General features: G+C 39.0%; 3 protein-coding genes and 1 long non-coding RNA gene across 4 annotated transcripts; all 4 read left to right on the top strand.

Annotated features, from left to right (window-relative positions):
• The first annotated feature begins 342 nt into the window (after positions 1–342).
• On the top strand, positions 343–6,454 carry LOC123666041 (serendipity locus protein delta-like). The gene is made up of 5 exons (XM_045600249.1): positions 343–705; positions 2,457–2,591; positions 3,123–3,755; positions 5,497–5,688; positions 6,335–6,454. The coding sequence occupies exons 1-5, from the start codon at positions 562–564 to the stop codon at positions 6,452–6,454; spliced, it is 1,224 nt and encodes a 407-aa protein (XP_045456205.1). The 5' UTR covers positions 343–561.
• Positions 6,455–7,273: 819 nt separating this feature from the next.
• Positions 7,274–10,291, top strand: LOC123666250. Its single transcript, XR_006745190.1, has 2 exons — positions 7,274–7,357; positions 7,704–10,291. It is a non-coding gene; the product is annotated as an uncharacterized LOC123666250 (long non-coding RNA).
• Position 10,292: 1 nt separating this feature from the next.
• LOC123666040 (zinc finger protein 878-like) lies at positions 10,293–14,592 on the top strand. Its single transcript, XM_045600248.1, has 3 exons — positions 10,293–10,429; positions 10,930–11,041; positions 14,404–14,592. The coding sequence occupies exons 1-3, from the start codon at positions 10,293–10,295 to the stop codon at positions 14,590–14,592; spliced, it is 438 nt and encodes a 145-aa protein (XP_045456204.1).
• A 1,335-nt stretch (positions 14,593–15,927) lies between these two features.
• LOC123666039 (zinc finger protein 91-like) lies at positions 15,928–27,159 on the top strand. Its single transcript, XM_045600247.1, has 12 exons — positions 15,928–16,161; positions 16,746–16,883; positions 17,278–17,829; positions 18,120–18,314; positions 18,901–19,013; positions 19,618–19,948; positions 19,993–20,127; positions 20,169–20,340; positions 20,390–20,613; positions 20,657–20,740; positions 25,758–25,868; positions 26,954–27,159. Exons 1-12 carry the CDS (start codon positions 16,018–16,020, stop codon positions 27,143–27,145), a joined length of 2,391 nt encoding a protein of 796 aa, XP_045456203.1. The 5' UTR covers positions 15,928–16,017; the 3' UTR covers positions 27,146–27,159.
• The last annotated feature ends 691 nt before the right edge of the window (positions 27,160–27,850 follow it).

Raw genomic sequence — 27,850 nt, 5'->3', positions numbered from 1 at the left:
CTGTAATAAGTTTTTATATTTTTAAGTACTTTAACTTTTATGTACACGAAAGTATATTTTTTCTTCTTCTTCTTCTAACTGGATTCAAAAATTTATTAAAACAAATACTAACATATGATAACGATTACAAATAATTTTATAAATACCATCAATTAATATATTTTATATAAAGATATGATTATTTTTAATTTATTATGTTCATTTACAAAAGTCGCTATGGAAGTTTTAATTAAAATTAAAGAAATACGAAAAAATATATGATTTATTAAATATATTTCAAATATTTGTATTAATCTGTGATTACTAGCGCCATTTTGGTCATTTTTTGAACTATTACTTATCGCATTCAAGCGGACATGTTAATTATTATGGTTGGATTTTTACGTAAGGTGGTTTTCCTTATCATTAGAGTCCACGCGAGTTTGGTCTCCATATGAGTTGTTTTGACAACTTGACAAAATTGTTACATATTTAAACTTTTGTCAAAAGTGATAACAAATATTGTCGTTATTAAAAAGTTAAAAATATTTAACTTAATCGTGTATGAAAAAGTAGTAAAAAATGGAAGTGCCCATTTTACTAAGCTTAAAAGATATTTGTTGTACGTGTCTAAGCATCGATAGGAAGCTTAAAAAACTATGTGAAATTGAGGATGGAATTAACAATTTGTTTTTCTTACTTTCATGTGATTCGGAGGCTTATGAGGTATGTTCGCGTATTCTAAATACATTAACGTGTTATTACTGTACTAATTATGAGTAGGCGCACTCATTTTAAAAACAAAATAAGTTCCCAACGATACTTAACCTAAAATAATGTTATGACATTATATTGTTTACAACTGTAAGTACGCTATTTAGGCGGTGCTAACTTAAATAGAGGTAATAATCTATACGTATGATATATTTCGCACCATAGTCAGCCATAGTTATACTAGATAGTTTATTTGTCAAGCCATAAAATAGCTATTTATTAATTATCTACTTTTTAAACATTTTCTGTATGTTGTACTCCAAAATGCGAGCCTGCGTATACAAAATAATTAAAATCAGTGCTATTTAGTTACTTCTTAAGGACTTGAATATTATTATATACAATAATGGAGGGAAACTTAAATCTGCTATAAGAATCATAATAAAAAATTGATGTTATGCACAACCTAATATGTTACTATGAAATGTCAATTTATCCAGTAGTAATATATATATCTACCTTAATAAAATCATGATATGAAACCTTTACGTAATGAAAAATGGTAATTAAAAATATTTTTTTGAATGTACTCAGAGTTAAAACTAAGAAGCTAAGAAGTGTAGGAAAAATATCTTAGTAGTCGCTACTAGTAATAGCGGTGTTAGGTTCAGTCCCTGCACTGTCAAATATTTGCATAGGCTGTATAGATTTTTGATTTGGATTGTTTATGAGTATTATGTATGTGTTTAGACTAGTGAATAGTGACTCACAAATAAACTTTAGTTGATACTGATAAGTTTCACGTGTTTAGTTATTTTTAAATTATTTAACTGTTTTACTGTTTTTAAACTAAATATTGTGACTAAGTTAAGGTTGCTAGATAATACTGAGCATATTGCCTAAACTTGTACTGTACATGATGTTAATATGTAGCAATTTCCAAATTTACTATTATTTTTGCTACCTTGACTTTTCTTGAGGATGTAGGTATACTTTTTTTGATGTTCATTATGATTACCTGATAGGTAAATAAATATTTTCGTTTTATTTGATTTAATTTCAGTTTTATTTAATATCATATCAAAAATCGACCGTTCTAGCGGGGATCGAACCTGCATCTCCGACTTACCGTGTCAAAGCTTTAGCCAATTAAGTTATGGAACGATGTACCCGTTAGATCGAAATTTTGATACAATGATTTTATATTCGGTCTAAGCGACCGTGGCGCTGTCTATAGTGAGTCCTTTACAGCACTCGTAACTATAATAACGGTAAGTCGGAGATGCGGGTTCGATCCCCGCAGGAATGGTCGATTTTCGATATGATATTTATTTAGGAGTTAAACAATATATTTATTTACAGATTAGCACTCGAACAATATAGATATCCGATATCCACAATTTTATTTATTACAAAATCAAATTACGTTTTTCTCGCTAGCCCTTGTCAAAATTCTCGATCATGCGCTCTGTACTCTTTCTAGAGCGTTCTTTTAGAAATGACAAATTAATTTGAATTTAAAAATTGCGAGAGAAATAAGTAATGTCAAATACGCCGTATACTACGGGTATCGTGCGGATATGCTTGTTTATTAAATATATATAAAATAATATTTTATAAATTAAATAATAAAAGTTAATATATGTGTAATACAAATTAATATAATATACATAAACAATAAATGCTAGGTACATTTAAAATTATTTTTTTGAATTTCCTAATGTGTGGGTAACACAAAAATAAATCGTGCAAATTAATTTCAGTTATTATGCTACAGAGAAGCGACAGATCTCTACATATGCTGGGAGTGTACAGCGCTGTTGAACAGATTGTCAAGGTTCCGAGAACAAGCGTGCACTGCTCAGAAACAGTTACAAGACATGGTCGATAACAAGAAAGTGAGTACTCTATATCACTGTTATGAATTGACTCACTTCAACAAAGTGGAAGTTCTCAAATTGATTGTTTTTTTTTAATGTATACCTCCGCGCTTTTCGAAGTACTTTCCGAGTTATATCTATACTGTGGTGAATAAGGTAGGTGACCAAAGCACCTTTAGCACCTGTTATTTTTATTGTGGTAACACATAAATAAAATCGTACATATTAAAAATAGCATGGTGTCGTCTCCTGTCAAAGATTTTCATTGTAATATGAAACTTTGAATAGTTATGGGTTTCTATAAAGAACTCACTATAGACGGCGCCACGGTTCGCTTAAACCGAAAATAAAAATCATCATATCAAAAGTGTCGATCTAGCGGGTACATCGTTCCATAGCTTAATTGGCTAGAGCGCCGACACGGTCAGTCGGAGACGCGGGTTCGAACCCCGCTGGAGCGGTCAATTTTGGATATGATATTAAAAAAATTTATGTGTAATTAAAACTTTTTACTCAATACTATTACTTATCTGAAATATATATTTTCAGCATAAATATAATCTACACAAGGGATTATCGGTTTTATCACAATGCCATCAAAATATATACAACTATGAATACCTTTTAATAACAAAGGATGAGAACCAATCAGATGACGAATATGCAAATGAATCAATTAAAAGTGATAGTGACCCAGAATTCTTATCAATTCCAGAAATCGCCAACTCGAGCAACGATATTGAGGAAAAACTAAAAGAATCCGACATAAAAATAGACAAATTGATAACTTACGATGAATCAGATGCAAAAGTTGATGAATCAGATATCACGATTGGTGAATCGGACATAAAAGTTGAAGAGCCAGATGTAGAAATTGATGAATTGGATTCAAAAATAAATGAATCGGATTCACAACCTGAGACAACACACGAAGAAGGTACTCAAAATAATTTATTACAGAAAAATGTTAAAAAGAAAAAGATTGCGATAAAGAAATTAATTGTGCAAGAAACTATAAACTATACAACAGTTAAAATGACAGCATCAGAGATGAGAGATAGTTTGAAGCAAAGAAGAGCAGAACAGAGCTTTGTAGATGCAATGTACAAATGTGACTCATGTATGGAAGTATATCAGGACGCTGAAAGTAAACAATTACATGTCAACGAAGCACATAAAAGGGTAAATTCGTATTAATGTCACAAATTTCTTCATACAAATAGGCTTCAAAATCACTTTCTCTAGATTCTGTGTATTTTATTGGATACAATATTTAATCGACTTATAAAAAAGGAAGAGGTTCTCACTTTTGACTGGGTCAACCGATATTGATGATTTTTTTTTAATTGATAGGTATTTACTTTTCACACTATATACCGATTTTAATGACTTTTGTTTGATCGAAACCTGATGCTTGTCTTGTAGTCCCACTAAAATTTAATTAAGATCCGATGACTACTTTTTGAGTAATCTTGGATAATACGCATTTACTTGACTATTTTTAACCGACTTCCAAAAAAGGAGGAGGTTCTCAATTCGACTATTTTTTTTTTTTTTTTATGTATGTTACCTCAGAACTTTTGACCGGGTGGACCGATTTCGACAATTTTTTTTAACCGAAAGGTAGTGTGTGTCAATTGGTCCCATTTAAATTTATTTGAGATCTAACAACTACTTTTCGAGTTATATCTAATAATGCGTTTTTACTTGACGCTTTTTTCGTCGACCTACGTTGTATTATACCGCATAACTTTCTACTAGATGTACCGATTTTGACAATTCTTTTTTTGTTGGAAAGGGGATATCCTTAGTTTGGTACCATGATAAGGAAACCAGGATCAGATGATGGAATCCCAGAGAAATCGAGGGAAACTCGAAAATCCGCAATAACTTTTTACTGGGTGTACCGATTTTAACCATTTTTTCGTCGATCTACGTTGTATTACTCGTCGATGAAATTGAAGTCGGTTTTTTTTCGTTTGTGAGCAAACACAATTATTTCATCTTGTATGTTGTTTTACTTGTCAATATAATTGAAGTCAGTTTTTTTAGAGTTTTTTTAGTAAGATTACGTTCCTGAGCCTACTGGTTATCTTTGATAATTATTTTCTGCCTCTGTTTTTTTGATATTTTATATAAATCTTAGCAATGATATATAGATATCTAGCTGACCCAGTCACGCGTTGCTGTGGCTCTTTAATTATAATTTATTAAAATATATGTAAATTCTATATTCAAACGCACCATCTATAATCTAGAAATAGAAATACGGCGCCATCTACCGCACATCTGTGCAACTTAGATGCCAATCCGCCATCTATTAGAATTTTATAGAACTAACCGATAATCACTAACTATAAATACACACTAAACTCATATATCATTACAGCCTATACAGTCTACTGCTGGACATAGGCCTCCACAAGTTTACGCCAAAAACAACGTGAACTCATGTGTTTTGCCCACAGTCACCACGCTGGGCAGGCGAGTTGGTGGCCGCAGTACTGGCTTTGTCACACCGAAGACGCTGCTGCCCGTCTTCGGCCTGTGTATTTCAAAGTCAGCAGTTGGATGGTTATCCCGCCACCAGTCGGCTTTTTAAGTTCCAAGGTGGTAGTGGAACTGTGTTATCCCTTAGTCGCCTCTTACGACACCCACGGGAAGAGAGGGGGTGGCTGTATTCTTTAGTACCGTAGCCACACAGTACAAAGTCATATAATAAACATTTAATTTGCAATACCAAATATTGAGATCAATAATTGAGATAAAAACTACCCTATTTCCCAAGTTGGACCAAAATACAGATGCTTACAAAATTTGATTAAAATTGGTTCATTATTTTCGGAGTTTATCGCTAACATATGATTTAATTGAATGCCTTTCACTTGTATAATTTTAGTTCCCATAAATATCTGTATTACAGCTACCAAATCACAAAAAATGTGATATATGCAAGACATACGTCAGAGATAAGTGGTATGAAGAACACAGGAGCGATCACTACTTGAAGTTTCAGTGCCATTACTGCGACCACGTCTCATACAACGTGCTGATTATTTTGAAGCATTTGAGAGTTGGCCACGCCGTGAAAAATGTGCCCGAGGAACTTAGACGGGTGAGAATTAATAATTATGTAAATTAGAGATATGTTTGTGTCAGTTTCGATACTCGATTTCCTACTCAATTACAAATTATAAGTGGAACTGTATGTTTCCTTAAAACTTTGTACTAGTTTTACCGATTTGATGATTTTTTTTTAAATCCAAAGCTGGTAATTTAATTTTGATTGAGATCTGACAAGTAATTTTTGACGCTGCGTTGGCGCAACGGTCACAGCCATGGATTGTACCTGTTGCGCTGGCGGTTGCGGGTTCGATCCCCGCGCATGACAAACATTTGTATTGGCCATACAGGTGTTTGCCATGGTCTGGGTGTTTGTGCAGTCCTTGTGGGTCTCCCCACCGTGCCTCGGAGAGCACCGTTAAGCGCCACGTTAAGCCCCGGTTGCGGTTCCGGTTGTTATCATGTACACCTGATAGCGATCGCATTAGAACAGCGTGGTGGATTAAACTCTGATCCTTCTCCTACATGGGGAAAGAGGCCTATGCCCAGTAGTGTGATATTACAGGCTGAAGCGTAAGTAATTTTTGAGTTTTCCCTAATAATACGTATTTACTCGTAATTAAATAATTGTTCAACCTAAATTGTAGTCGAGTTTTTCGTTTGCGACCAATAGATGAAGTTGGCTTTTCTTATTACAGTTGAGAAAAATATCATACTTAAAAAATCCAGGCCTAAAGCCGTGGTCAGCAGATGTGACGCCAGACAAGAAGACAACTGTGGGCTATGTGTGCTCCGTGTGTAGTGAATTCTTTGAGTGAGTATTATTTAAAAAAAAAACAGTCAAGAGCGGGTCAGACTCACGCACCGAGGGTTCCGTACAAACAAAATTATTGAAAATATTTTTATTATATGATGTAACAAAAAATGTATGCTTTTCGAAATTTTTTCTTGATCTTTGCTATAAGACGTTGCTTCGTACCTCAAGATTCCTTCAAGATTCTGAGTTCACGGGAAGTAACCTGTAGGTTTTGATCGTTGCCAGTAGGAGAGTAGACTTGAGTATTTGATATGAATTTCGGCATGATGCCTCCACACGTTCCTAAGAAAAATGGTCTTGACAGACAGACGAACAACAAAGTGGTCCTATAAGGGGTTCCGTTTTTTCCTTTTGAGGTACGGAACCCTAAAAAAAAAAGTAAATCTACCTTTTTTGTACAAAACCTTCTGAAGTTTCTCAATTTGACTGTTTTTTTTTTTTATTTCTTTCTGTCAATTACCTCAAAACTTTTTACTGGGTGGACCGATTTCGGATATTATTTTGATATTCCGTTATTGATATTGTTTGTATGTATATAGTGCCAAGATCGTCTCAATAGATTAAGTACTCTTGTAATTTATTTTCTAATAATTTTTATGCACATTGGATCTGTCAGGTCTCGAGGTTATATTTGAAACTTACGAAACTAACTGTGTCATGCAGTTTCACTTTCAGTTCAGTTTTATCAATAATCATAGCCTTTTTTGGTAAATGGACTATCCTACACCGAAATTATTTTTTTTTAGATATATTATATTAGGATATATTATTTTATAATTATTGTTTTCAGATCAAAGAAAGAGAGAAACATACATATACAAAAAGTGCACAAAAACCCGAATCACAAATGCTCGACTTGCGGTAAAACTTTTTCCGGTGTACATAATTTGAGGAATCACGAGAAGTGAGTAAAAATCATTTTCATATATTTACTAAGCTACGCTTATGTAATATATATATATGTATTTTATATTATGCAAAATGTATATTCAGTATTGTTTTCAACTAGCTGTGGCCAGCGCTTTCACACGCGTAAATTTGTGGTAAAAATAGCCGATAGCCCTCCTCGGTAAATGGGCTATCAAAAATATTTTTTTTTCAATTCGAACCAGTAGCTCCTGAGATTAGCGAGTTTAAACAAACAAATAAACAATCAGACTTTTCAGCTTTATAACATTATTATAGATATGCTTAAATACAAAAAACTAATCTGTTGATTTTCTAAAAAAATAATAATTGAATCCTTCCAGACTACACTCGGGCACGCTGCTGCGCCAGCCGTGCCCCGTGTGCGGCAAGGTGGTCCGCTACGACACTAAAATAAATAATTTCCGTATATCCTTCCAGACTACACTCGGGCACGCTGCTGCGCCAGCCGTGCCCCGTGTGCGGCAAGGTGGTCCGCTACGACACTAAAATAAATAATTTCCGTATATCCTTCCAGACTACACTCGGGCACGCTGCTGCGCCAGCCGTGCCCCGTGTGCGGCAAGGTGGTCCGCTACGACACTAAAATAAATAATTTCCGTATATCCTTCCAGACTACACTCGGGCACGCTGCTGCGCCAGCCGTGCCCCGTGTGCGGCAAGGTGGTCCGCTACGACACTAAAATAAATAATTTCCGTATATCCTTCCAGACTACACTCGGGCACGCTGCTGCGCCAGCCGTGCCCCGTGTGCGGCAAGGTGGTCCGCTACGACACTAAAATAAATAATTTCCGTATATCCTTCCAGACTACACTCGGGCACGCTGCTGCGCCAGCCGTGCCCCGTGTGCGGCAAGGTGGTCCGCTACGACACTAAAATAAATAATTTCCGTATATCCTTCCAGACTACACTCGGGCACGCTGCTGCGCCAGCCGTGCCCCGTGTGCGGCAAGGTGGTCCGCTACGACACTAAAATAAATAATTTCCGTATATCCTTCCAGACTACACTCGGGCACGCTGCTGCGCCAGCCGTGCCCCGTGTGCGGCAAGGTGGTCCGCTACGACACTAAAATAAATAATTTCCGTATATCCTTCCAGACTACACTCGGGCACGCTGCTGCGCCAGCCGTGCCCCGTGTGCGGCAAGGTGGTCCGCTACGACACTAAAATAAATAATTTCCGTATATCCTTCCAGACTACACTCGGGCACGCTGCTGCGCCAGCCGTGCCCCGTGTGCGGCAAGGTGGTCCGCTACGACACTAAAATAAATAATTTCCGTATATCCTTCCAGACTACACTCGGGCACGCTGCTGCGCCAGCCGTGCCCCGTGTGCGGCAAGGTGGTCCGCTACGACACTAAAATAAATAATTTCCGTATATCCTTCCAGACTACACTCGGGCACGCTGCTGCGCCAGCCGTGCCCCGTGTGCGGCAAGGTGGTCCGCTACGACACTAAAATAAATAATTTCCGTATATCCTTCCAGACTACACTCGGGCACGCTGCTGCGCCAGCCGTGCCCCGTGTGCGGCAAGGTGGTCCGCTACGACACTAAAATAAATAATTTCCGTATATCCTTCCAGACTACACTCGGGCACGCTGCTGCGCCAGCCGTGCCCCGTGTGCGGCAAGGTGGTCCGCTACGACACTAAAATAAATAATTTCCGTATATCCTTCCAGACTACACTCGGGCACGCTGCTGCGCCAGCCGTGCCCCGTGTGCGGCAAGGTGGTCCGCTACGACACTAAAATAAATAATTTCCGTATATCCTTCCAGACTACACTCGGGCACGCTGCTGCGCCAGCCGTGCCCCGTGTGCGGCAAGGTGGTCCGCTACGACACTAAAATAAATAATTTCCGTATATCCTTCCAGACTACACTCGGGCACGCTGCTGCGCCAGCCGTGCCCCGTGTGCGGCAAGGTGGTCCGCTACGACACTAAAATAAATAATTTCCGTATATCCTTCCAGACTACACTCGGGCACGCTGCTGCGCCAGCCGTGCCCCGTGTGCGGCAAGGTGGTCCGCTACGACACTAAAATAAATAATTTCCGTATATCCTTCCAGACTACACTCGGGCACGCTGCTGCGCCAGCCGTGCCCCGTGTGCGGCAAGGTGGTCCGCTACGACACTAAAATAAATAATTTCCGTATATCCTTCCAGACTACACTCGGGCACGCTGCTGCGCCAGCCGTGCCCCGTGTGCGGCAAGGTGGTCCGCTACGACACTAAAATAAATAATTTCCGTATATCCTTCCAGACTACACTCGGGCACGCTGCTGCGCCAGCCGTGCCCCGTGTGCGGCAAGGTGGTCCGCTACGACACTAAAATAAATAATTTCCGTATATCCTTCCAGACTACACTCGGGCACGCTGCTGCGCCAGCCGTGCCCCGTGTGCGGCAAGGTGGTCCGCTACGACACTAAAATAAATAATTTCCGTATATCCTTCCAGACTACACTCGGGCACGCTGCTGCGCCAGCCGTGCCCCGTGTGCGGCAAGGTGGTCCGCTACGACACTAAAATAAATAATTTCCGTATATCCTTCCAGACTACACTCGGGCACGCTGCTGCGCCAGCCGTGCCCCGTGTGCGGCAAGGTGGTCCGCTACGACACTAAAATAAATAATTTCCGTATATCCTTCCAGACTACACTCGGGCACGCTGCTGCGCCAGCCGTGCCCCGTGTGCGGCAAGGTGGTCCGCTACGACACTAAAATAAATAATTTCCGTATATCCTTCCAGACTACACTCGGGCACGCTGCTGCGCCAGCCGTGCCCCGTGTGCGGCAAGGTGGTCCGCTACGACACTAAAATAAATAATTTCCGTATATCCTTCCAGACTACACTCGGGCACGCTGCTCCGCCAGCCGTGCCCCGTGTGCGGCAAGGTGGTCCGCTACGACACCATGAAGACCCACCTGCTGACGCACGGCGAGAGGCCGGCCATCAAGTGCTACGAGTGCGACAAGACATTCGCGTCGCAATCCTCGTATCACCATCACATGAACTTTACCAAGACACACGCTGGGAACGACGCGTTTAAGTAAGTTTTCTTACATACCTCTTAGTCTTAACATCATCTTTGATGTAGATGTTATGCGCTTTTTATTTTAAGTAAATTTATTTAGGATACAAATAGTACAATAACAACAAATATAGAAAAAATATATAAGTATCATGTGGTCTGTTGGAACATCGTGTGTCCTTTTGAATATCATATGTACTTTACTGTTGGATCATCACGCGTCGTAATCAGCATCACTTAGCCTGTTGAGCATCTCGTATCCCATTGAGCATCACGCATCTTGTTGAGCATCCGCGTGCTCTACCATCTTCCATTTTATAACGAAGTTTTTTCTCCAGCTCTGACTACCGTCCTCACATAGGAACACCACACTACTTAGGAGCAATATTATTTAGCTGTGGTCTTCTTTAAGGTCGAGGTACTTACAAAGTCGCTCCAGATTTTGAACAGGATATATCCCACTGTGCCTTACCCCAATATAACATTATACAGTAGTATAGTAATAATGATTGTTTCAGAATAAAATGTCCGTTGTGCGACCGCGGCTTCCGAACGAAGGCGGACTGTCGCGACCACGTCAACTATAGGCACCGCGGGAAGTCCAACCACAAGTGCGATATTTGTAATAAAGTGAGTATTACATAAGGCTTAAATATTACAGTAACGGCTGAACCATGCATTCTGACTAAGGGGTCGTCTATTGATCACGTGAGGTTCAAAGGGGTACTGAAAAATCACGAAATATCACATTGGAGCTGGCTGAAGACGGTCAGCAGCGTCTTCGGTGCCACAAAGCCAGCCGTGCGGTCCCCAACTCGCCTGCCCAGCGTGATGACTATGGGCAACACATATGAGTTCACGCCATTTTTCGCTCGAACCTGTGGAGGCCTATGTCTTGCAGTGGACTGCAGTCATCATTCATCATCATTACAGCTTATACAGTCCACTGCTGGACATAGTCCTCCACAAGTTTATGTCAAAAATAACGTGAACTTATGTGTTTTGCCCATAGTCACCACGCTGGGCAGGCGGGTTGGTGACCGCAGGGCTGGCTTTGTCGCACCGATGACGCTGCTGCCCGTCTTCGGCCTGTGTGTTTTAAAGCCAGCAGTTGGATGGTTATCCCGCCATGGGTCGGCTTTTTAAGTTCCAAGGTGGTAGTGGAACTGTGTTATCCCTTAGTCGCCTCTTACGACACCCACGGGTAGAGAGGGGGTGGCTACATTCTTTAGTACCGTAGCCACACAGTACAACACAGTAGTGGACTGCAGTAGGCTGAAATTTTGATGATGATGAAGAGTCATATAGTCTCGTCTTAGCAACGTTTTACATGAAAATGTTTTCGATGAAATCTTGCATCTGTTGGTCCGGTTGTTATCATATACATCTGATAATAATCGTTACCCATAGTAGGGAATATATCTATTGAGGCAGCGTGGTGGATTAACCTCAGACCCTACATGGAGAAAGAGGCCTATTCCCAGCTGTGGGATGTTACAGACTGAGTCAAACAATCACTAATTAATTTTATTTGTATAGATAGTGTCATCAGGCAGGCTGCTAACACGTCACATGAGAGAGACACACTACGGCCAGAAGAAAGTAAAACCTAGAAAGATATACCTCTGTCAGACATGTGGGAAAGTTTGTCGAGTGAGTATAAATTTAATCTTGCAAAAAGCAGAAGGTTCTCAGCTCGACTGTATTTTTGGAGTTAACTCCTTAACAGTCGATTTTCATACAAGGCCCCCAGTGTGAAAAAAATATGAGTAGTGAAATCTACTGAACGAATGACCTCGTTACGTTTTTGTGCTCAACCTATTCTGCGCAACTTTCACTTTTCAGGCTTGAGTATTAAGTCATGTGGTCTCATTTAAATTTAATTCAGATCTAACAAGTACTTTTTAAGTTATATCTATTAATGCGTATTTGCTTGACTATTTTTTCGTCGATATACGTTTGTGTAATACCGCATAACGTGCGTACGCGTCGTTGTCGTAACCCTATTGGGTTCCGATAGGTGGCGTTATTTGATTCGTTTATATACATTTGATATGGTATTAATATTTTTCTTAGACTAGTAAGCCTTGTTTGTACCTATTTAGACAGTCGATCTGAATGAGTAAACTCCAGTCGTGCCTCGGAGCTGACACACACACACTTTTTTTAATATGTGTTCTTTACTGAATGAACCGATTTCGATGACCCTATTTTTAATCGAAAGGTGGTGCTTATCATGTGGTCTCATTTAAATTCGATTAAGATGTGACAAGTACTATTTCAGTTCTCTCCAATAATGCTTATATGCGTACTTGACTACTGCACGCCTCCAAGGAAGTGCACACTCTTAAACCTCTATTTATTGTATAACAATGGATTAATATACTATAAAATACTCACTTTAAAACAGAATACACGTCAAACTATAAATTAAATATCATTTAAATTCTTTTTTGAATAGTATTATAGTAAAAATAAGCGATTAAATAAATATTATGTTGGACATCACCGTTTTGGATATACGCATGATATCAAAATAACCCGAAGACCACTTGACGAAATAAGCTGTATTTTTTACTATGCCAGGAAACTATTGACATAGAAACCAATTGAATATGAAGGCTGAAAATTTCTTCAATTTTTTTACAATAAATATTTTTATGTTTCTACCATAATAAAATATCATTTGAATGAATCAGAGGCATCTGTGATTATCTACAAGAAAAAAACAAACTTATCGAACTTATAATCGTGTGTGGCTCTTGACAAACCCGAGAGCCTGTCTAGGCTTACGGCCTTAAAGGATGACCTCCTTACTCGGGCTTTTGGGGGGTACGTTGCATCCGGGGTCACATTATTTCAGGCCTAATCTTAAAATCGTTGTATGGTCGATCATTAGTTCCTAAATAAGCTAATAGAGGGCGCTGCTAACCATGAGTTGCAAACAGCAGTTTTAAAGTAAACCCGCCAGAAGGACGACCGCTCTGGTGTAATGGTGCGTGCGCCGCGTCGTCGGCGCCTAAACACCGACGGTCGCGAATTTGATTCCCGCTCGGAGTAGATATTTGTGTTTATGCAAACATTTATTTCCAGTCTGGTTGTTACTCCTTGTGGGGCTCCCAACTTGCCTCGGAGAGCACGTTGAGCTGTCAGTCCCGGTTGTTATCAAATACACCTGATAGTGATCGTTACTAATAGTAGGGAATATACCCGCCAAGCCTCAGTGGAGCAGCGTGGTAGATTAAGTTTTGATCCTTCTTCAAAAAGGAGAAAGAAGCCTATGCCCAGCAGTTTAATGTTACAGGCTAAAGCGTAAGCGCTTTAGGAGGAGTGCGTGGAGGCGTGCAAATTTGGATTTTGTATTACTTGGTCGATTGCGAGCAAACACAATTATTGAGCAATTTTCTATTTTTGTCATTCCATAAGAACTTTGTACAAAATATGAGAAAACTTATAAAAAAAGTGTGTGTGGGCTCCGACACGCGGCTGGAGTTTAGCGGAGAGTAGTTAAAAAAAATTCAATTAATAAAGAGATAATTAATAAAAACAATGAAACTCTGAAATCAAAACATAAATTCACGTTTACTATTCACATCGGTACAGTAAATATTGGTATACTGTACTCATAACTTGCTACAGCTAAAAGAGATGTAAAGCGTCACACAGCATCACTGCTTTTCGTTTTTTCTCACGTTTTTACTCACCGTATTTTTTATACGGCGGATCTTGTATAGTTTCTTAAGGAGTAAACTCCAGCCGAGTAAAAACGTAGCCGAATTGATGCAGCTTTTAGCGATTCATAAAATATAAATATTATTTTATTTATTTAGAATTTTAGATCATAATATGTATGAATAAAAAACGAGTGGGCTTTAGACCACACGACTGTATTAAAACTTATAGGCCTGCACTATGCACTCCCAAAGTCAAGCTTGCCTAAAGAAGTTTTACTTCAAAAATAAATATTAATAACAGTAATTATTATTTTGCAGGATGTAACAGCGTTAAGGGAGCACGAGTCCCACCATACCGGGGAGAAACTACTTACCTGTAAATTATGTGGCAGTAGCTTTAGGACCAGTGGGGCTCTTAGTAGACATAAGAGGGTAGTCCATAATGTTGTTAATAGATTACTACTGTTAAAACACACAGAATCGGACATTGAAGATGTGGAACAATAAAATAATTATGTATATGGAATATATACAAGCGAGAGGCATTATATTAAACCACATATAATACATACCATATTTTTATGTCACTAGGTCGGCAAACAAGCGTACGGCTCACCTGATGGTAAGCGATTACCGTCGCTTATAGACGCCTGCGACACCGGGAGCTCTGGTCACCTTATTCACCAACAGGAACACAACACTACTTGAAAACAGTATTGTTTAGCTGTGGTCTTCTGTAAGGTCGAGGTACTACTCCAGTCAGGCTGCCCCATATTTTGAGCAGGAAATTTCCTGCTGTGACCTACCTCAGTTAAACCAGTTATAAGATATAAACAAAAATCGGTCAACAGAGGCTGTAGTCAAATGGGAAAGTAACTCAACGTTACAGAAGATCACAGCGAAATAACACGTGTGCTCTCAAGTATGGTGTCTGTGTAAGAAGTTCGCCAGAAGCCTATATTGCAGATGTCCATAGGCTACGTTATTCGCTTACCATTATGCGGACTGTACGCGTTGTTTGCCACCTTTAGTTTAAAAATGAATAAATAATAAATATCTTTATATTTTGTTACGTACTGTTCAATTTAATGTCTCTCGCTTACATCTAGATAAATGTTTTAAAAATTAAAAATTAAAAAAAAAACTAAAAAAATGTTTTTTTTTTTCCTTAATACGCTCCACTCGTTACAATTTAATGTATAAGCATAATAGAATAGAAAGGATAGTATGTAATATAAAGAAATATAGATTTAACATTACCTGTGTAATTTTCGTGTGAGTGCACTCCACCAGCGCTCTTTAGGATGAGCTGCCTCCGGATGGAATGGACTTTCTGTACCAATAAAATAAATGGTAAGCTCTATTTCGTTTATTTTTTTGTGAACACCCATCAAAAATTGTCGCGAGCCGCCTCTGCATATATCTTTTACATTTTCGCGACGTCAATATTTATGTAACATACCGACTCTATTATTATATCCGACTGAATTTTTGCTGTGTCGTTACGGCAGTAAAGAATATAGCCATCCCCTCTCTTCCCGTTAGTGTTGTAAGAGGCGACTAAGGGATAACATAGGTCCACTGCCACCTTCATAACTCATCATCATCACTTCAGGCTATCGCAAGCCACTGTTGGATATAGGCCACCACAAGTACACGCCAAAAACAGTGTGAACTCATGTGTGTTGCCCATAGTTACCACGCTGGACAGGCGGATTGGTGACCGCAGCGCCTTCACGACCAAGGGTGGAACGAACAGAGGCTGTTACTATCATTGCGGGCGTTTAGTGGAACGTACTGTCAGATTTTATGTTGTCAAGTTGTCAACCATTGTCAATGTCAACATCCAAGAATTAATTGATTGTCAACAAAGCAAAAGTTTCTAAATAACAAATTTAATAAGAATTTTTTCTATAATTATAATAAAATAAAATGGATGATAATCCAGAATCCGTTCTACGTAGTATTTGTTGTACATGTTTGAGTGTAGACAGAAGACTAACACAACTTTCCCGAATCGACGATGGTGTCAATAACTTATTTTTTCTACTTTCCTACGATTCTGAGGCTTATAAGGTATTAAAAATATTAAATTATGTTATGGAATATACTATAATGTGTATAATATTCACGTTTTATAATCTATAACCATCTGTAGTCAGTGAAACCAGCAAAAATGAAACTAAGACGATTAGTGACACAAAATTGATAATTAAATATTGATATAAAGATTTTAGACTATATTTGGTTTCTAAAACAAATAAAACGCTTATTCATTAAAACGAGGCTACAGCTGCATGCTGCAATACTGCTACGTAAAATTCCGAAACTAAAAATTTTTCAGTTTAGTTTTTGTAGTTATGTATTAAAAAAGGCTATAGGCATGGCTAAAGCTCATTATTCGGCACAGAACTACAAATAAGATGTGAGGATTTAGTGACGTTGTATTTCACCCAAAATATAAGCACTTACTGTTCTAACAATATAAAAAATACATATGTGCCAACATACATTTCAGCGATTTATTTTTATTTATAAATAAATACATGCATGAAATATGAGAATAAGATAGAAGAAGTGGAATGTTTAGTATATTTTTTTTTTCCCATTTTATTTATATAGATTAAATTAACATGAACAAATTGTTTTTGTAATTTTAGACAATGTTTCAAATGGAGGCTACACATCTATTCATCTGCTGGGAATGTAAAGCGCTCATGGGTAGGCTGTGCAGGTTTAGAAACCAAGCATGCATAGCCCAGAAACAGCTGTCAGACATCACTGACGGAAGACTTGATGTAAAAAAAAATTATTAAAAAAAATATTTAAGTTTTAAATCAGTGATAAGTGAAACATGTGCCACTTTTTTCTTATTAAACTTTGAAAAAGTATTTTTAATTTGAGGTATTCTTAGATTAATCTAATTATAAGATGTACACACTAAATTAGGTGTATACTTTGCTTATGGGCCTGTGTTACCGGTTTTGGATATAGGAGCCTAAAACTTGTAGATTATTAATTGAGGTGATACAAGTCCTAATGCCCTATCCCACCTGCTGCTGTTAAAATCTAATTGTAGGTAATTTGAATATAAATTTTATATCCTACGCATAAATTTAATCCACAAATGTTGAGACAGGCCCTAAATCTAATATTTATATTTATTAATTACAATTATTTTTACATTTCTAGGTAAAAAAGCACAATACACTATCAAAACTATCAAATTATCATCAAAATTCATACAACCAAATATATGAATTCGTATCAAATGATGACATACACTACAATTTTATTGACTGCGTACCAGAAATAGATGATATTAAGACTGAATTTGATACTAACGATGAAACACTAGATTTACCAATATTAGATAGTATAGAACATTTTACAGAAAACATAAACATAACAGACACAAGAATTGATGAAGAACATCAACCTAAAATAGAAATAAAACCTCTTTTGAAAAATAATAAAAAGGTAAAAAAAGAAACTAGCAAGAAAGAGAGGTTAATAAAAAAAAGAAATAAATCGCCCTCCAAAGAGGTTGATAGTTCGGAAGAGGATGTCAATTATTCAACTATAGAGATGTCGGAACAGGAAATGATAGAAAATAGAGAGAGTATGAAGATCCTAGACAGTTATGTTAATGGTACACACAAATGTGAATCTTGTATTGAGAGCTTTATAGATAGTAATGAATTGGAGAAACATAAGTTGGAGTTACATGTACAGGTAAGTAATTAATTGTTTTATCAAAAAAAAAAAAAAAAAAAAATACTTTGACAAATAATACAACAACACTTACGCCTGCAACACCAGAAGCATCACAAGCGCGTTACCGACCCAATCCCCAATGAGCAGGAGCTCTGGTCACCTTACTCACCAACAGGAACACAACACCGCTTGAAAACAGTATTGTTTTGCTGTGATCTTCTGTAAGGTCGAGTTACTTTTCCAGTTGGGCTGATCCATATTTTGAGCAGGGTATTTCCTGCTGTACCCTATCTCCACATGTATATATTTTTTTTCAGAAACCTAGATATATACAGTGTGATAAATGCCAAGTGTATATAAAGTACTGGTGGTTGACGGAGCACAGAAAAGATCATTATACAAAATATAAGTGCAACTTCTGTGACCATGTCACGTCAAGTGTGCTCGATGTATTGAAACATTTGAAGGTTGAACATGGAACTAACAATGTTCGTTCTAGAGTATGGCAGAAGGTAATTATTTTATTTTGTCAAGTACACTTTTTGTATGGTACAGTCTATGGTTGAGTGAGAGATGACATGTGAGGGAAGGTTATGAGGTAAACTGAGTTTATTAAGATTATTTTCAGTATATATAGGCAGAAGTACAGATGTCATTCAGAACAAACAAATAACAATTTCAGTAGAAATCTGCATCAGACAAATAACAATTTCGTAATAAATATGCTAAATTAAGGAGGTTGTTAGTTTGCAAGACAATCATACTGCTCAATGTGCATTGACCCGAACACTATTTTTTAAATGACTAGAATGACAAACAAACGTACAGACTGCCTGATTGTAAGCAATTACATAGTCAATGGATACTTGCAACACCAGAAGCATCGAAAGTGCGTTGCTGCCTCTGCCCAGGAGGTCGCTGCCTTACTCACAGTATCACAAAACTACTGGGCAGCAGTGTTACTTGTCTATGATCTTCTGTAAGGTTGAGGGACTTCCCCAAACGGGCTGCTCCAGATTTGACGGTGAAGTACCTCAATTCTACATAGATTTGTTGCAGTTTTAAATTTATATGACTTTTATTTAATTGTTTTTGTAGGTAAAAAGAAGAGCAGTACAAACAAATCCGGCTCTGAAATCGCGAAGGACCAAGAAACCGGAAATCAAAACACCGTTTGGTTACTTATGTAGTGAATGTGATAAATACTTTGAGTAAGTTCTCAATTTGTCTTTATTTTTTTATGCGTGTTACTCCAGTCACGTGTCGGAGCTGACACACTTATATTTGATTTAATTATTTTTTTTCAGAAATAAATATCTTAGATACAAACACATCCTAAAGTTCCACAGAGAAGGCTTCAAATGCAAAATATGCGGAAAGACGTTTGCTTTTAAAAACACACTCAAAAAACATGAACAGTAAGTAAATTAAAACTTAATTTTTATAGTTGTAAACTAATTTTATATTATATAATTATTTATGTAATTAAGGCTCTTTGTCACTCGTGCGTGCCGGTGCGAGTGTTAGCGTGTGTAAGTGTGCATAACGATGCGTTAGATAATGTGTATTTGCGTGTTTGAGAGTGAGCATACTGCTACTGCTGCGAGCGGTGCGCAAGCGAATTTGTGAGTGCGTGCCGGTGTGTAAGCGTGCGTTTTAGTGCGAAAAGTCTACTACTGCGTCCCGGAGAAACACTGTCCGCACACGTGCGTGCCGTGCGTGCTCGTTCTTATGCTTGAGAGCCGATGCGTGCGCGAACGTGCTGAAGCGTGCGCATCCGTACATAAGCCTTCAACGCGACTGTAAATGTTTCAGAGTGCACGCGCCCGCGGCGCGGCAGCAGTGCGCGCAGTGCGGGCGGCTCGTGCGCGCCGACCGCGCGCGGCTGCACGCGCGCACGCACGCGCCGCGCCCGGCGCTGGCGTGCGCGGCGTGCGGCGCGCGCTTCGTGTCGCGCGACTCCTACGAGAAGCACCTGCGCTACTCGCGCGCTCACGCCGTGCGCGACGTGCACAAGTTAGTGTCTCGTGTCAACAGAGCGCACGCCGCGCGCTTCGTGTCGCGCGACTCCTACGAGAAGCACCTGCGCTACTCGCGCGCTCACGCCGTGCGCGACGTGCACAAGTTAGTGTCTCGTGTCAACAGAGCGCGGCGTGCGGCGCGCGCTTCGTGTCGCGCGACTCCTACGAGAAGCACCTGCGCTACTCGCGCGCTCACGCCGTGCGCGACGTGCACAAGTTAGTGTCTCGTGTCAACAGAGCGCACGCCGCGCGCTTCGTGTCGCGCGACTCCTACGAGAAGCACCTGCGCTACTCGCGCGCTCACGCCGTGCGCGACGTGCACAAGTTAGTGTCTCGTGTCAACAGAGCGCGGCGTGCGGCGCGCGCTTCGTGTCGCGCGACTCCTACGAGAAGCACCTGCGCTACTCGCGCGCTCACGCCGTGCGCGACGTGCACAAGTTAGTGTCTCGTGTCAACAGAGCGCACGCCGCGCGCTTCGTGTCGCGCGACTCCTACGAGAAGCACCTGCGCTACTCGCGCGCTCACGCCGTGCGCGACGTGCACAAGTTAGTGTCTCGTGTCAACAGAGCGCGGCGTGCGGCGCGCGCTTCGTGTCGCGCGACTCCTACGAGAAGCACCTGCGCTACTCGCGCGCTCACGCCGTGCGCGACGTGCACAAGTTAGTGTCTCGTGTCAACAGAGCGCACGCCGCGCGCTTCGTGTCGCGCGACTCCTACGAGAAGCACCTGCGCTACTCGCGCGCTCACGCCGTGCGCGACGTGCACAAGTTAGTGTCTCGTGTCAACAGAGCGCGGCGTGCGGCGCGCGCTTCGTGTCGCGCGACTCCTACGAGATTCAGAACTTTAACTGAACTGAACGATCATATCAACTATAAGCACATGGAAAGAACGCAACACAAATGTCCCATATGTAATAAGGTAAGATATACATCTACTGTGTGGTGTAGGCAATTGAAGAATAATACAATTCCACTACCACCTTGGAACTTAAGAAGCCGACCAAGGCGACTACACGCATCACTACACCAGAATGGTTGTTTATATTATTATTATTATTATTATTATTATTATATAAGCCTTTTTTCATATCCATGACTTCATATATGTATATGTATAGAAAACTATGTATCAATAAGGTGTCTGAGATTAATCTGTCATGGCCCCTTTCGGGTATAGGCCTCCTCCAATTGTCCCCATTTTTGCCTGTCGTTAGCTGTCTTCATCCAGTCCCTTCCTGCCAATCGAATTATGTCGTCTATCCAGCGGGCTGTTGGTCTGCCTCTTTGTCTTTTGCCTCCCGGGCCTGTCCATTTTGTTACTCGTTTAGGCCATCTTTCTTCAGAAGAACGGGCGATGTGTCCTGCCCATTTCCACTTCAAGCGCTGCGCGTGTTCTAATGCGTCTATCACTTTTGTTTTGAGTCTGATTTTTTTACTGTTAACTTTGTCAATGGTCTTGATGCCAAGGATGCTCGAAGGATGGATGATGATTTTTGACAAGGTACTTTTGTTAAAGATCCAGGTTTGGGCACCGTACGATAAACAGGGTAATAGACTCGAATCTATCACTTTTTTCTTTAGTTTAATTGAAAGCTTAGACTTTAATATTTCTTTGTAACTCCAATATTTTTTCCAGGTCATGTTGATCCTCCTGTCTATTTCATCTTGGTGTCTTGTGTTTTTAAATGATATTAGTTTTCCGAGGTAAATATAGCTCTCTACGTAATCTAAAGGTGTTTGATTTATTAGTATGGGATTCTTCGTACCGTTGGTAGCCACTTTTGTTTTCGAGATATTTAGTTGTAGACCTATATTTTCGCTAGCAGCGCTTAGTTCTGTCAGCATTTCCTCTAGTTGACTAGTGACTAGCCCGTTGGCGCAGTTTGTAGTGACCCTGCTTTCTGCTCCGAGGGTTGTGGGTTCGATTCCCACCCCGAGTCTGGGTGTAATATAAATATTTATTTATATATTTATATATGTATTATTTATAAGTATGTTTATCGAAAAAAAAAATATGTAGCTATATACCAGTCGGCTGTAACCTATAACACAAGCATTAAGTTGCTTACTTTAGGAACAGACGACCGTGTGTGTATTGTGCAAATATTTATTTATTATTTATTATTATAGTTGTTCTGATGTCGCAGCGAAAAGGACAATGTCGTCGGCAAATCGTAGGTTACTGAGGGTTTTTCTTTCTATGGTTATTCCTTTTTTGCTCCAGTCTAGATCTTTCATTATATTTTGTAAGACAGCTATGAAGATTTTCGGTGACAGCGGGTCCCCCTGCTTCACGCCTCTATGGATATTAAACTCTGGGCCCAGTCTATCCAGTTTGACCCGGCTTGTACTCTTTTTATAGATGTCTTTGAGAATGTTAATGTATGTGTATGGAAGATTTTGATGCTCTAATGCGTCCCAGATACTCTGATGTGAAATGGAATCGAAGGCCTTCGCGTAGTCGACATATGCTATGTATATATTTTTCTTATATTCGACATATTTTTCTATTATTTGTTCTAAGGTGTGTATGTGATCAGTTGTTGAATACCCTTGACGAAAACCCGCCTGTTCCACTGGATGGTTCTTTTCTATAGTTGGCTCTATTCTTTTCTCCAGGCACATTTCAAATAGCTTATACATTGTTGGTAGTAGACTAATAGGTCGGTAGTTATTTATATCCGCTGGGTCTCCCTTTTTGTATATAAGAATTATTCGTGATTTTGCCCATTTGATAGGGATTTCTTGTTCTTCCAGTATCTTTGTGAAGAGAGTAGTAAGTGGTCCTATCAGTAGGTGTTTTCCAACTACCAATGCTTCATTTGGGATATTGTCAGCACCCGGACTTTTATCTTTTTTTAATTTTTTAATTTTTATCATTATTTCTTCTTCGTGGAAGGGTTGGATTGACAAGTTCCTTTCATCTGTTCCGGAAAGCTTTTCATAGCTGTAATTTTCGACAGAATTGTCGTCGTACAGTGTTGTGTAGAAATCGGAGGCAATTTTAACTAGATCCTTTCGAGTTTGTTGCTTCTTGGTGTTTTTTGGCGCCTTCAATGTTGAAATCCATTTTTTTTCTGCATTTAGCTGTTTATAGGCTTTTTTTTGGCTTCCCGTGGCTAGTAGGTGCCTTTCAATTATTTCAATTCTGTAATTTTCATAATCTTTTTTAAGTAGTTTATTTGTTATTTTGTAGAGTGATGAAAGTTCCCTTTTCTCCTCGATATTTTTTGAAGGTTTGTGTTGCAGTTCCGTGCGTTTTTTTATTAAGTTTTTAGTTTCTTCGGATATTATTTCTTTCTTTGTTTTAATTAATGTAAGGCTATTTAAACTTTCCTGTATGGCTGACTCTATTTTGAGATAGTATGACTCAATGTTATCGTTAGCTTCCCAGATGATACGTTCAACTTGCTTTCTTAAGGTAGAAAGGTATGTTTCTTGAGATTTCTTGTTGGATAGGGTGACTGTTGGGGTTGAGTCGAAAGTAGCTCGACTTTTCTTTTGGTTATATAAAGTTATTGTTCCTCTCAAGAGTCTGTGGTCGCTTGGAAACGAGACATTGTTGAGGATTTCTATGTTGGTAAAGAGTTTTGGGTGGTTACTCAAAATATAGTCTATTTGGTTTCTTTTTTGTTTATTTGGTGTAGTCCATGTCCATAGGTTTTTTATATTTTTCTTGAATATAGTGTTAATTATTGTAAATTTATTTTTTAGTGCGTATTGGACTAGTTTTTTGCCTCTGGAGTTTCTTTTACCGTAACAGTATGGGCCTAGTATTGTACCTTCTTCAGGTTTTCTTTGGCCTATCTTCGCATTCAAGTCTCCCAGTAGTATAACTTTTCCGATTGCGAAACTCCTGGCTTTTTCTATTTGCTCATAGAAAGCATCAATCTCTTCTTCTGCTGCATCAGAGGTAGGGGCGTAAATTTGGATAATTGAGAGTTTCATTGCCCCAAAGCGTAGATTCAGCAAACAGACTCTTTCAGATATGCCCATGTAATTTTGTATGTTACTTTTGTAGTTTTTCTTAATTAAAAAACCAACTCCATGGAGACCTTTAGATTCTCCGGTGTAACAAAATATGTGGTCATCGTCCTCAAGAATACAGTTGCCATTCCTTCTGACTTCAGCTAGGCCAATGATGTCGTATTTGATTTTTTCCAGGGAGTATTTTAACAGTACCATTCTTTGCGGTGATAATAGGGATTTCACATTATATGTGCAGATATAGAGTTTTTGGACAATTGGAGGGTCGTAGTCTAGACCTCCCGCGGTGACAAGCCGTGTTGGGAGATCGAGAGGGGGGGGGGGGGGTTAATTGCTATTCTGTATTCCTTTCTGTGGCGGGTGTTTGAGAAGGAGTTTTATCGGATAATGTGAGCATAGGTTTTTTTAAAGTATACTTATCCAAGTTGTTAGTCTTGTTTAATTTTGTAGGATGTTTTTGATTTTTCTTATTCTCATTGGTAGAGCATGTTGCCATCTCAGGGGATTCAGATAAGCTTCTTTTTTTATTTTGGGTTTTTTGTAATTCTGGATGTTGGTCTCTATTTTTTAGAATAACGACTTTATCGTATTTTATTACAGCTTTTTTGCCTTGTTCTCTTAATAGCGCTACTTCTCTTTGTAGTTCTTTTCGCTTATTGAGTACCTCTAATGGGTAGTCTTCTTTTATATAGTAGGACGAATTTTCTAACTTCTTTTTGTTTTTTAGGATTTGTATTTTCATCCCCATAGTAAGTAGAGTAATTACAATAGGTCTGACTCTATCGTTTTTTTTTCCAAGCCTTCGCGCTGATTCAATGTAGTACTTTTCGCATTTGATGTTCATTATGTTATTTATAATATCTAGGACTTTTTTCTCCAAATCTTGATAGCTTTTTTCCCGCTCTTCAACTCCGAAAAACAGTAAGTTTTTTCTCCTTAAGGATTTCTCAAAATTGTCGATAGCCAACTTTTGTGATTCCAGTTTTTGCTCAAGTTTTTCGTTTTTGTTTTCTAAATTCTTAAACTTTTCGTTTATATTGTTATTGATGGTACATTTAATGTCTTCTTTCATGGCTAGCATATCCATTTTTTGTTGTCTCATTTCCTCTTGCATCATTTTCAACATCTCCTTAATTTCGTCCATTTTTAAGTTTAGCGCCCTCTGTTAGTATATAGCAGAAATTTTTTAAGCTACTTGGGTTGCGGCGTTGAACTCGTTTATCGATATTGCCAATGCTAACGCACTACGTAGTTCGTCGGAATGCCTTTAGATGGCACTTGCGCCCTCTATTGACGGATAGCAGTAATAGTAGTTTAGTAGTAGGTTGTGTCGCTGTATTTTTAATGCGATGACAACGCACCACCGAGTTCTTTGAAATGTCGCTAGATGGCAGGTCTTTTATAGGAGATGACTAAGCAATGCATAGAATTTTAGGTTATTAGATTTATAACTTTCTATTTGAGCTAAGTATTCGTGTGATCGGCCGTTTCTTCTTTTCAGTAGGCAAACACGTAAATCGCAGAAAGTATAAATGGACACAACATCTTTTTATCACCATAAAATGTCACTTTATTGTTTTTGCCAATTTTATCACTTTTTTCGTCTTTATATAGATAATAATGTTTGTACTTATATTTATAGAACTAAATTTACTAGTCTTTAACACTATTTCACTGGTTTTACACTATATTTTTCACTTTTTACGATTTAAATTACACTTTATATACGAAGCTGATGTTTGCGCTGGCAGGGTGGCGCCCTCTCTCTCCTGGTTGTTTATATAAGTTGAGTAAATCAGTAACATATTATCAACATCAGGTTTTTTAATACAACCAAATATCCACCAGCTATATCATAGTTTTAATCCTGTTGATACCGTCATCCGTCAAATAGCGTTAACGGTAACTTGTGAAACAAGCCCGTAGTGTTCATTAAATCAAATTTCCAGGCATTAGCAACGCGACGCGGCGTCACTCGCCACGTCCGACGTGCGCATCAGGGCATCAAGGAGAAGATAGGGGACAAAATATTGTGTCAGACTTGCGGGAAGGCTTTTAGAGTGAGTTGGCTGTATTTCTTACCGGGCTTCAAAAAAGCTGGAGGTTCTGAATACGACTGTATTTTAGTATATGTGTTAAGGTGGATTTATATTTGAGTGACGTGTCGTGTCGTGTCGCATCGCATCGCATCAGAACAGAATCGGTATCATACATTTTGTATAACAACGTTTACATTGATGTATTGTGACATGTCGTCATGGCTTCTGATGTATCGTATCAGAACCGATCCCGGTTCGCATGAGACGAGCGGGTCGCGAGGAGTGCTGAAACGACGCCATCACGATACGTCAGATTAAATGTGAACAATGCTGTTTCAACGTCGCTAGTTTATTTACGTAAATTGTAAAATGATTGGATGAATCCAAAATCTTCTGTTTCTTTCTTTTTTTAAAAGAGTTGCCAGCATCAAAAGTTGAGTATTTTCTTCAAAATCTGAATTAGCATCCGATGACTCATAGAAGAACATTTAAAACGTTCGACCTTTTCTAGATCTGCGGCTGTATTGATTCAAAATATTGTCCTGATGCGTTAGAACACGACATAATAATGTAAACGCTAGCCATCACGTCATGACACGACATAAAAATCCGCCTTTACATGACGGGGTTGAGGGTTCCGGTGGTTCCGATAGACGAGGATGTTTTTTAATAACGTTTTTGATTCGCCTATTTACCATTTGATTTGGTATTAATCTTATTCTTAGACTAGTAAGCCTTTTTTGTGCCTATTTAGACAGTCGATCAGAAGGGGAGTAAACTCCAGTCGTTCTTCGGAACTGACACGCACACATATTTTTTTTTATATTTGAGAGTAAACATAATTGTTATATTAATAAAATCCTGATGTAGATAATGTACATACAATACAGAATTGATAACGCGTTTGCGCAACTGTCCCAGCACTGATATATGGCTGTTCATCTGGCATTAGCCTGTTCGATCCCCGCATATGGCATTGGCCATTTAAGATATATGTCGGGATCTGGGCGTTTGAGTTTGTGGAACATAGGAGTGAACGTAGTGCGGGCCGTTAAGTATAAAACGTTTATTATTAGACAATATAATATTTATTTTTTAATTTCCAGGATAAAAAATGCCTCCAAGAACACGAACTTATTCATACCGGAGAAAAACCTCTCTCATGTGACCTGTGTGGGCGCACTTTCCGACAGAGCGCGTGCCTGTACACACACAAGCGCAGAGTTCACAAAATGGCGCCTAAACGACAGATTATACACACCGATGATATCAGTGTTATTAATATTAAACCGCAATAAATAATAAAATTTTATATATGCGTTTTATTTCATACTTGCAAAAAATAACATTGGTAATGGTAAAGTAAATCCTAATAATATTATAAATGCGAAATAGAAGTGGATAGATGTTTGTTGTTCACGTCATTTTTTGGCGCAAACTTGTGGAGGCCTATGTCCAGCTGTGGACTGCGATAGGCTAAAGTGATGATGAGGTGAAGCTGGCCCTAAAACTACTTGAATCATACAACATTAAAGTGTCTAATAAATAAAATGAACAGTGAATTCATTTAAAGTTAGTCCTTGTTTTCTCAATTACTGGATTTAATGATTTTCTCGGATTCTAAAAGTAGTATTCAACATCTCGCTACCAGATACCATCTAGCCTTCAAGGGATACCGATAGCCGTAGTCATCTAGACACTATCCGCAAAATCCGTGCAATAAGTAAAACTGTTGTCCAGTGGATACGCTCTCATGTTGGCATCATGGGTATCGAAGAGGCAGACTTATCAGCCTGAGAAGCAGCTTACGAAAGGATTGAATTTGAATGTTTGACGTTACACTCAAATTGGCGTCTTAGTAACTTAAAAGCACTCTGTAGATCAAAATGGCGTGAGTATCTTGACGAGCGTTCGCAATTGAAAGGTATTTGGTATAATACAGTATAGTTTGAGCCACTTCGTTACCCATGGTTTGAAGAAAATAAGATGGACAGAAAGAATGT

This window comes from Melitaea cinxia, chromosome 25, assembly GCF_905220565.1.
Source record: "Melitaea cinxia chromosome 25, ilMelCinx1.1, whole genome shotgun sequence".
In the NCBI taxonomy this organism is placed as follows: Eukaryota; Metazoa; Arthropoda; class Insecta; order Lepidoptera; family Nymphalidae; genus Melitaea; species Melitaea cinxia.
Note: the sequence above shows the minus strand (reverse complement) of the source record. Positions and strands in the feature narration are given on the sequence as shown.